The sequence below is a fragment of the Portunus trituberculatus genome, chromosome 24, assembly GCF_017591435.1.
Source record: "Portunus trituberculatus isolate SZX2019 chromosome 24, ASM1759143v1, whole genome shotgun sequence".
Taxonomy (NCBI): Eukaryota; Metazoa; Arthropoda; class Malacostraca; order Decapoda; family Portunidae; genus Portunus; species Portunus trituberculatus.
This window is the reverse complement of record NC_059278.1, coordinates 2972144-2982143: the sequence shown is the minus strand read 5'-3', so window position 1 is coordinate 2982143 and position 10000 is coordinate 2972144. Positions and strand designations below refer to the sequence as shown.

At 45.7% G+C, this 10000-nt stretch overlaps 1 protein-coding gene across 1 annotated transcript in view; it reads right to left on the bottom strand.

Annotated features, from left to right (window-relative positions):
- LOC123508240 overlaps window positions 1-10000 on the bottom strand; it is a 131472-nt gene that overhangs the window by 11352 nt on the left and 110120 nt on the right. The window contains exon 4 of the mRNA XM_045261796.1: window positions 9051-9688. Coding sequence (XP_045117731.1) covers window positions 9051-9345 — 295 coding nt within the window. The 5' untranslated portion in view covers window positions 9346-9688. The remainder of the gene's footprint in view (window positions 1-9050; window positions 9689-10000) is intronic.

The window sequence follows — 10000 nt, the reverse complement described above, 5'->3', positions numbered from 1 at the left end:
TTTTGCTTTATTGACGACCTTGGTTCTTGCTGTATGATGTTTATTACTCTCTCTCTCTCTCTCTCTCTCTCTCTCTCAGTCACCACCCACACCAGTATCACTATCATTATCATCATCATCATCACCTCCACGCCCACCACCATCACTACCACTATCACACCACCCAGGGCACTCCACTAACTACCACCCACCACTATCACCACCACCACCACCACCACCACCACCGACATCCCTTCCAGCCAAATGCTCAGGATGACTCTCTCTCTCTCTCTCTCTCTCTCTCTCTCTCAAATTAACCCTATCTTTCCTTTAATCCTGTTCATATCCTTCTGTGTGTTTGAGAGAGAGAGAGAGAGAGAGAGAGAGAGAGAGAGAGAGAGAGAGAGAGAGAGAGAGAGAGAGATAATAGCTCTAACCACAAAGGCGTAAACAAAATGACAGGAGAGAGAAAATAAACAAAAAGAAAACAAAGGGTAGAAGATAAATAAGAGAACAGGAGAGAGAGATAAGGAGGAGGAAGAGAAGGAGGAGGAGGAGGAAGAGGAGGAGGAGGAGGAGGAGGAAGAAAAGGAGGAGTCTCAAGAAACGGAAGACATAAAATAGAAGAATAAGAAAATAAAAGAGATACAAAATAGGTTAGGGAGTCATCGATAGAAGGATTTATGGCTCCTTTGCATCCTCGTGTCTGGCGCCGCCCACCACCACCACCACCACCACCACCTTATACACCATCCTCACACTTTCCTATTTATTTCTTCACTAGCAACCCCATCCCTCACCTGTCCCACCTGCATCACCACTGACACTTCCTTTTCCTCCCTTCTCCCTTCCCCCATCCTCCCTTTTAGCAATTCAGGACACTCCCCTTTTGTCCTTCGAAGTCTAAAGATTTCTCTCCCTATGATGATTTCTTTCTATATGCTCAATTTAATTTTTATTAGTATTTTTTTTATTTTTCTTCCTTTTATTAGCAAACTCAGACTTTCTTTGCCATTATCCTCTATTTTTTTTCGGTTCCATTTCTCCATAAGTCTAGATTCAGTTTTTTCTTCTTTTAATTTCCTTTTTTTTTCAGTCCTTTTTCCTCATTTTCCATCTCTCGTTTTTATCTCAATTCTGGACGCTGCCATATCGTGCTGCCTCTCTAACTGTATGCTTGTTGCCTCTTCTCTAGCCTCCAATGAGCTTAGGTGTCTTTTATTTCATCGTTCAGTCTCTAATTCCTAATCTTGTTCTAGTTTTCTAGTCTGAAGTCTCTATTCTTGCCTCTTCAACACTAATGCGGCAACCTTTCTTGTACTTTCTTTAGCAAATCTAGTCATCTTTTTGAAATTCTTGAATCCTTGCTGTTCCGTGTCTCAATCATTCCTTCCTGTGTTGAGTCCTTTCACTAACTCCTGCCTTAACCTTTGATACCCTTCATAACTATCCTTGTTGATCCTTCCTTATCCTTATTTTGTTCTTAAACCCTTGCTGTTCCTTGTCTCCTCAATCATTCCTTCCTTTATCGACTCCTTTCACTAACCCATGCCCTAGAAACCTTCGATATTCCTTCATAACTAACCTTAACTGTGGCCCTTTGTTGTCCCTTCCTAATCCTTTTCTTCTTGTCCCATAGTAATATTTCGTTTTTGTTCTTCCAATATCTTCTCTAGTCACTCCTTTAGTACATATGGTCATTCCTTTTTCCCTCCCTAACCTAATGAGTCTAGGTTGTTTTTTCCTAATCCTTATCTTTTCCCTTCCTGATATTTCCTTTTTGTTCTTCCACTATCTTCTCTATTCTCTAATTTACTACATTAAGTTATTCTCTTTTTCCCTCTCTAACCTCATGAGTCTTGATTGTCTTTCCACATCTCTCATTTATTGCCCGTCGTCTGTGCCATTCTATCTTTTCACTATTCTCTACTGTTGTTATTTTTACTAAGTCTAGACATTCTTCTACTTATTTCCTCCCTAACATCGTGAATCTAAATATTTCTTCTCCAATCCCTCACTGCCCCTTGTCTCATGCAGCCCGCTACAACTTCCCCAACCCTCCCTTAGTCTAGACATCCCTTTTTTCCTCACTCTTCTCATCTCCGAACCCTAATAGCCCCTGCCCCGTCCCTCCTTTGCTAAGTCCCTTGTTCCCCTTCTTAAGTGAACCACAAGGCGAGTCGACACCTTAGAACGTAACCAAGCCGGAGTTCTCACTTGTCAGTAGTGTCTATCTCGCGTTACCTGTATCTCCCTGCCTCCCTGTCCCTCCTCCAGTCCTCCTCCTCTACCACCTCCTTCTCCTCGCATTACTGCCGCCCCGTGAGGGAGGAAAGCACCCTAATGGGAAGGCTTTGCAACCCTCACTGCAGCATCACAGGTAATTGCAACACACGTCCGCCATTGCCTCCTAATGCCACGTTTGCAGCCACGTCGCCCACACAAGAAAATACAAGACGACTCCCTCCCTCGCCCTCCCAAAGAAGCCTCGACAAGCACGAATTTTCGACCTAATCTGTGGAAAATGTGTTTTTATTTTTTCCTTTTCTCAGGCGTTTAGTGTACACCTGATGTTGCTTTTAAGGTGTGTGTGTGTGTGTGTGTGTGTGTGTGTGTGTGTGTGTGTGTTGCGTGTGAATGTACATTAAGCCTTACTAGGATTACGTGGAGGCGTGTGCGCGTGTGTGTTTTTGTGGCGCTCACGTGCTGTGGAGGCGGTGGGCAGACCAGGTGTGTGCGAGGTAGCGACAAGCTGGCGGTAACTAATTAACCTCAGGCGGAAGCGGCCTATCCACTCCCTGCCCTTCCCTCCTGCTCCTCATTTTTTTTTTAACCCTCGAGGGAGCTGACCACAATGGCATCGGAAACACAACGCACTGAGAAAAGAAGAAAAAAAAAAGAAAAGAAAAGAAAAAAATAGGCCGGACACAGAGGCTGTAACTGGTCATTTCCTCTCCAATTCTCCGTCTATTGTCCCGCAGGCTGAAAACTGGCGAGATGATTGACTAACTGGCTGAAAATCCTCCTTCACAGCCTCTAAATTCCATCAGCGCTGTGTTTATTACGCTAAAGATGGAATGCGCTTGCCGTGAATCGGGTTTCGGGGGGCGAGTGTTTCGTTACCGCGGGTTTAACTTAACGTGAAATTTGACTTAGCCGTCGATGGATTCCGGCGAAGTGGCGGCAAGAGCGTGTTTTGACGTGTTTGGTACCGGGTGGACGCTCGCTGGGGCTTGGCATTGAGTCAGGGATGTTGTTTGGCCTCGAGTTCAATCCCCGCTGGCGTGTATGCGAGAATGCACGAGTTTACACGCTTCTTTACCTCGCCTGAAGAGAATCGCCGCTACGTCTTAATAGAGGAATGGATAAAAGGAAGCCATTTACTTTGGATTTTCCGGTGCGCCGCCTGAGTCTGAAACGGTTCATTAAGTGTAAAGTGTCTTCATAACCAGCGGCTTTGACTGCAAGATTCTTTAACTTTCTTTCAATCTTACTTCGCTGGTAATTCTTAAGAGGTGTTTGGAAGGTAATGGCAGTCTGGAAATGGCGAAGTAACTGTAGATGTCACATTCTCCACATTTCATTATTACCAACTTCCGGCATTCATGGAACAAGTGAAGGATAATGACACTGGAATGAACAACGAAAGAAAGACAACATTATTTATATATATATATGGAATTATTGAATGGCTTCACTGATAAAAAAAAAAAAAGAAATAAGTGGATAACAATTAACTCTCCCTCACGCAGTCTAAAAATGTCCATTAATCCATTCAGGGCCATTAAAAGGGTCCATTTTCCCCAATTATACCATTTTCGGGAGCTTTTAAGGTTAGTCAGCCTCTCACGCCCTGCCTCCTTGCCTCCCTCGCCCTGCCTCACCCCGCCGCCCGCACTCCAGCTGTCCCGCACCTCAGGCTGACGGTTGGCATTTCACACATTGATTCTGTGCCTTCTGGGAGACTCAAGCGATTCCCCAAGTGTTCCAATCTTAAGCCTGAAATTGATCCCCATTAATGACTCGCAGAATGATCATTACTACTAAGGAATTTAAAGCCCATCAGTACCATGACGCGTTTCCATATTCATTCTGTACAGCTTCAGAAACTCATGTGGGGGATTAAAATAGTGAAGTCTCAGGCCATTAATCTTCTGACCTCCATAGACTCTTCCTAATGTCAATAAAATGGTCTAATCGTACACATATCTCAAGGCAATAGTGTGTCCCAGTATTGAAGAGGTTAAGCGCTCATTACAGATAGGTCAAACGCTATAAAAACTACGAAAACCCGCTTAATTGCCGCTCCTTTAGACGTGAAACAGAAAAAAAGGGGTTCCAATTAGATGAGATAATTTCGTTCTGGGTTTGATGCTCCTCGCGGAAACAGTTCAAAGTCGCAGGAAAGATTGGGAAAGAGTCAGGCAGAGGGATCGACTAATGGGGAATGTTATGGTTTAGTTTGGCGTTCAGTGACTTGTTCCTAACGCCGTGACGTGGTGGGAATTCCGACTAGTCTTAAACACACCGCCCCCAGTTCGAGTCTCGGAGACAAGGACTTCTCACGGCCAGCCAGTGTGTGATGTGTTCCTCATTTCGTCATTTGGTTTCCGTGGGATTATGTTTAACTTCTTTGGTACTGGGACGCATTTTTACCACGAGTTTGGGTATCCATAAGACGATTTTATTGACGTTATGAAGGGTCTATGGAGGTCAGAAGACTAATGGGCAGAGTTCTCACTGTTTTAATCCCTCTTAAGTTTCTGAAGCTGTATGAAATCGCCAAATAGTAACCAGAATGAGTATGAAAACACGTTATGGTACTGAAGGGGTTAAAAGGACCTCTGACTCACTGACTGTTCTTGGTTAGCGGTGCGTAGGTGCGTATAGAGGACGTGCACTCACACGGCCAGTTCATACGCTCACATAAAGACACATTAATCCCGTCATTACTGGGACACATTTTTACTTTCGGATTTGTTTACGGTTAGACCACTTTATTGATATTAGGAAGGGTCTATGAAGATCAGAAGATTAATGTCCAGTGTTCACTATTTTAGTCCCTGACATAAGTTTCTGAAGCTGTATAAAATCATCAAATAGTAACTAGAATTATGGAAACGCGTCATGGTACTCGTAGGGTTAAAGCAGATTCTGAGACGCAATTGTACTCTTATTTAACTTCATAATCCGTTGCTTGACTAGAAAAATCAATCCTGAGCCTTAAGAGACCACGATTAACAGCACATCCTATAAAACACATAGTATATTATCTGAAAAGCACATTCTGAGACGCAACACCACTCAACACTCCTACCTAACACCACTCAACTCCCTTACCTAACCTCACACTCCCACACAGTCAATCCTAACCCTTTAGAATCCAGAAGTAACATCACATCTTACAAAGCTTTACATAATTAACCTTATCAGTCCTGGAACGCATTTTTATCATGAATTAGTGGTATGATAAGACAACTTTGTTTACATTAGGAAGGCTATATGGAGGTCAGAAGATTAATGGCCACAGTCTTCCCTATTTCAATCCCCATATGAGTTTCTGAAGCTGTATAAAATCAAATAGTAAAGAGAATGGATATGAAAACGTGTCCTGCTACTGAAGGGCTAAAACACACACACACACACACACACACACACACACACACACACACACACACACACACACACATTGAGAGACGATAAAACTAACACTATCCTAACCTGACAATCCTACCAGTCCCCCTCAAGACACCAGGATCCTAACAGTGCTTCATCTTGCAGAGGATATCCTTATGACCTACGCAGGAATCCTAGGCTGCTGATATCCCACCGCGTAGCGAGAAGAGCCCTTAACCATTACTAGGGTCGAGCATACCCTGTCCTCCCCCTCCCCATCATCTGCATATCAATACATACCACATCCCCTCCCCTCACCCTTCCCCCTTCCTCTTCCCTCAAACCCCGACAGCCTCTCCTAGCGACTAACTTGTTGGGGAGTGAGGGCCGAGCTGACGAGTGAGGGTGAAGTGGTGGGGGCGTGGTTGGGGGGAGTGGTTGGGGGACAGTTGGGGAGTGGTTAGGGTTTAGTGGGGTTATGTATGGGTGAAGAGGATGATGTATAGTGTGTGATGCTGTTGATTGGGTGAATATGAGGAAGAGGAGGAAGATAAGTGGGTGTTTGGGTTTGTGAGGATTCTAAGTGGATGGGGTCTCTTCACAAGGAGGAGGTAGAAGAAGAGGAGGAGGTGGTGGAGGAAGAGAAGCAAGAGAGAGTGAAAAGCAACTTGTGCCTTATCTAAGTATTTTCAGATAGATAGATAGATAGATAGATAGATAGATAGAGAGAGAGAGAGAGAGAGAGAGAGAGAGAGAGAGAGAGAGAGAGAGAGAGAGAGAGAGAGAGAATGAGAATAAGTCAGAAATGAAATACTACCGAATTGGAGTGGAATTGAAGTCACATTTTGTCTTTCACGAGTCATAAGGATCGACGGGAAAAAAAAAAACGAGGAGGGAAGAAAAAGGTCAAAATCGATGTGCCTTATTTGACCACACACACACACACACACACACACACACACACACACACACACACACACATTTTAACGAGGAAAGTAATTGGCGTCAGTGTATTTGTAATAAGAAAAAAACTTCTATTCAGTCTTCAGGGATTAAGAGAGAGAGAGAGAGAGAGAGAGAGAGAGAGAGAGAGAGAGAGAGAGAGAGAGAGAGAGAGAGAGAGAGAGAGAGCAAGTAGAGTGTGCATAATTGTTTTATTCCATTTCGTTTCATCCATGGAACTTGCAATCTGTTCAATCTGTTTCACCAAATGACGAGAGACGCGATTCCACCTCACTGTTATCACTGCTCTGCACCACACACACACACACACACACACACATATACACACACACACACACACACACACACACACATACCAATGACTCACTTCACACTCTCCTTCACTCCACCTAAGTCATGAATATATTGTGAGTTACTTTAAGCACTTTTAAGGTCACGGTGGCAAAGGTTGACACACCCACCCTCAACAATCCTCTCTCTCTCTCTCTCTCTCTCTCTCTCTCTCTCTCTCTCTCTCTCATAAGCAGCATAAGTCAACTCTTTTGTTTTTGTTCATTGTTGTCTTTGCCTTCGTCGTGATTTATAACTCTTGTTTCACTTCTCTAATTATAAAAAATAGCACTGACGTGGCGGCCATTGTCTCGAGATGAAGTATTTCTTAATCGCTTCACGTTGACATCTTACCGCTCACGCTGGACCAATTAGTCCAGGACTGCATTGTGCTCACCTGCCCTAATATATATATATATATATATATATATATATATATATATATATATATATATATATATATATATATATACTAGAAGCTAGAAGGAGCGCGTGTCGGGATGAGAGTCGCCAGAATTGGTAATGAAGGGAGGCGGGCGCCATATTTGCAGGAGGGACACTCCAGGGAGTTATCAATGGACTAAGGTGCCGGGAGACAGAATGCAAGATGGCGACCCTTTGTTTACATACGGTGGCGACACTCATCATCGCCGTGGGAGGCGCAACAATAATGGACGTGCGTGTTGGCCTCCACATGGGCTGGACAGCTCCCTCCTCCGCCACGTATATAAATACGCATTAACACTCCCCGGCCGTCGCGATACTTGTCATCCTCCACGCGGTGCGCGAGGCCGCCGCCGCCAGGACAGAAGGAGCCTTGGCGAGGACCCGTTTTGGAGGCGCCCCGCCATGCCTCGCCACGCACCCCATCCCTCACCTCCCCCCACCCCCACGCCGCCCTCCAGCACCACCTCGCTTGTTTATAGGCGCTCACACTATTTCAAAATAAAAATTGTTTATAGAAAAGAGTGTTCACTTGTGCCACTCCCTTCCAGCAAATCTAAGAAAAGTCGTGGCGAATTTATGTAAAACGCCGGGCTGTCCCGCCACTCCGCCTGCTGATGGATGTCCTCACGCCGCGGCCACGAATGGAGAATGGAGTGAACCGTATCTTTGGGCACGGCCGAGGCGCGCCGCCCATCACACACTCTCTGGTTTGGATTTTCCCTTCCTCGGCATGATTTTTTTGACTCTTGACAAAAGGTGGGCGAAGATCTTTTTCCCTTTACCACCTTTCTGTTTTGGAAGAGCACGATGGATGGCTAGTGTTGTTTGTATTTGTGAGTGTTATGTTTTGAGGGCAGCGCTGGGCGGGGATCACGAGGGGCTCTGAACTGGCTGGGCGGGTTTCCTTCATTTGTTTTGAAGCGTTCGAACGATACATGCAAGAGCCGATACCTGCATGTGGTATCAGCGTATTCTTCACCGCTTTATCGAGGTATGCTGATTGCAGGTACTGGAAAAGGTATAGTTGAAGAGATAGTTCTCACGCCATCCTCACTCTGCCTCCTGCTCCACCTCGCCACCTCCTCCTTGTTCCTCCTCCTCCCCTATGCATGAGGGGAAGATGGAGCATGGCCTCAGTTTATAATTCAGGGACTACAAGGGAGACAGAGGGGAGGTTTTAAGGGGGTGAGGGTGTAAGGGGAGGAGTGCGTAGGAGGTTTTGGTCACTATCTTGTTGGTCTCCTAAATATGGCACTGCTTGCGTCGTCTGTGTCTTCATCTTTGTCTGTGTTGTTTGTTTTGAACACACGTCATTGGTGAGTGTTTTGGCGCCACCACGCTCACTGAGGCACACAGATGAAGCACTTTCTGTTTGTTTTGTGTCACTTGCAGCATTTGTATTTTTGTCGCTGTTTTGCATTTTCTTGGCATGTAAATTTGCCTTGTCACTCATTTATCTTTCTGTCCACAGGTTTTTAGTTATGGATGGTGACTATTTGTGAGGTGAAACTCACACACACACACACACACACACACACACACACACACACATATACAAACGAACGGAAACACCTTTCATAGCTCTTCGGTTCACTGAATGTCTGGCAAATAATCACACTTTTGTAACTGAACTGGGACCAAGGAAGGCAGGAAGGCAGGTGTTACAGTCTAGATGGCCTAACACACACACACACACACACACACGAAACACTCACCTTTCTGCGCCAGTTCGACATATCCTACGCCGTTTCCATCAGCCCATTGGCAAAGGCTGCACGATTTTTGGTCCTCGGCCAGGCCTGAGCCTTGGTCGGGGCGCACATCCACCCCTTCAGCCGCCAGTCTAGCCACAAAGTTCTCCATGAAGGGCGGGATGGGCGGCGGGGGGATCTTGAGAATCATGTCGGGCGGAGGTCCCAGCTCGTACAGAGAGTCACACTCCATCCTTCCTCCACACGAGCTATTCACTGACTGCTCCCACAAAAACAACTCCGGGACCACTGAAGACATTATTCCTATGGCCGAGTGCTGATTGGCTCCGATGGAATCCCGCCCGTCTTCACACCCCCGCCCTCCACTGCATGCCTTCCGATGCACTATCTTGATGCCCGACGAGCGCTGCTTCTTGAAAACTCCTCGCTAATTTATCCACAGCAGCAGGAGGCGGTGTAGATGCACGGGAGCCTCAGGAGGATGCGTGGTAGCGGCGTGTATTTAGGTTGAAAGATCGCACTGGGGTTGTGTCGGGCTGCGGAACCTTTATGGAGGCTGCGGAGGTTGGGTGGGCGGCCGCCAGATGGGGCAGTATTCGACCAGCAGCGGACAGTGGCGGGTGTGTGTCGTTCTGCCGCTCCTGAAATGGATGGAAAGGAAAAAAAACACATTAATTTAGTCTTGCCAATCTTCCCGTTGGGCTTGTAAGGTGTTGCGTGGAGGCGCGAGGACCATTAAAGAGGAAGGCGTAGCGTGGTAGTTGTGCTATTAGTGTCTTTAAGGACGCTCAAGGCAAATTAACCTCCATTTTGAGAATCATTAATAATCTTCCTCTTTAATTATCCTTCCTACAGTTATTTTCCCCCAGACAACTTTTTTCCCTAACTTCTTTCCTCCTGTTTAGAATTTTTTCCCTACTTCCATCCCTTTTTTTCTTCCCTCTCTACCCTTT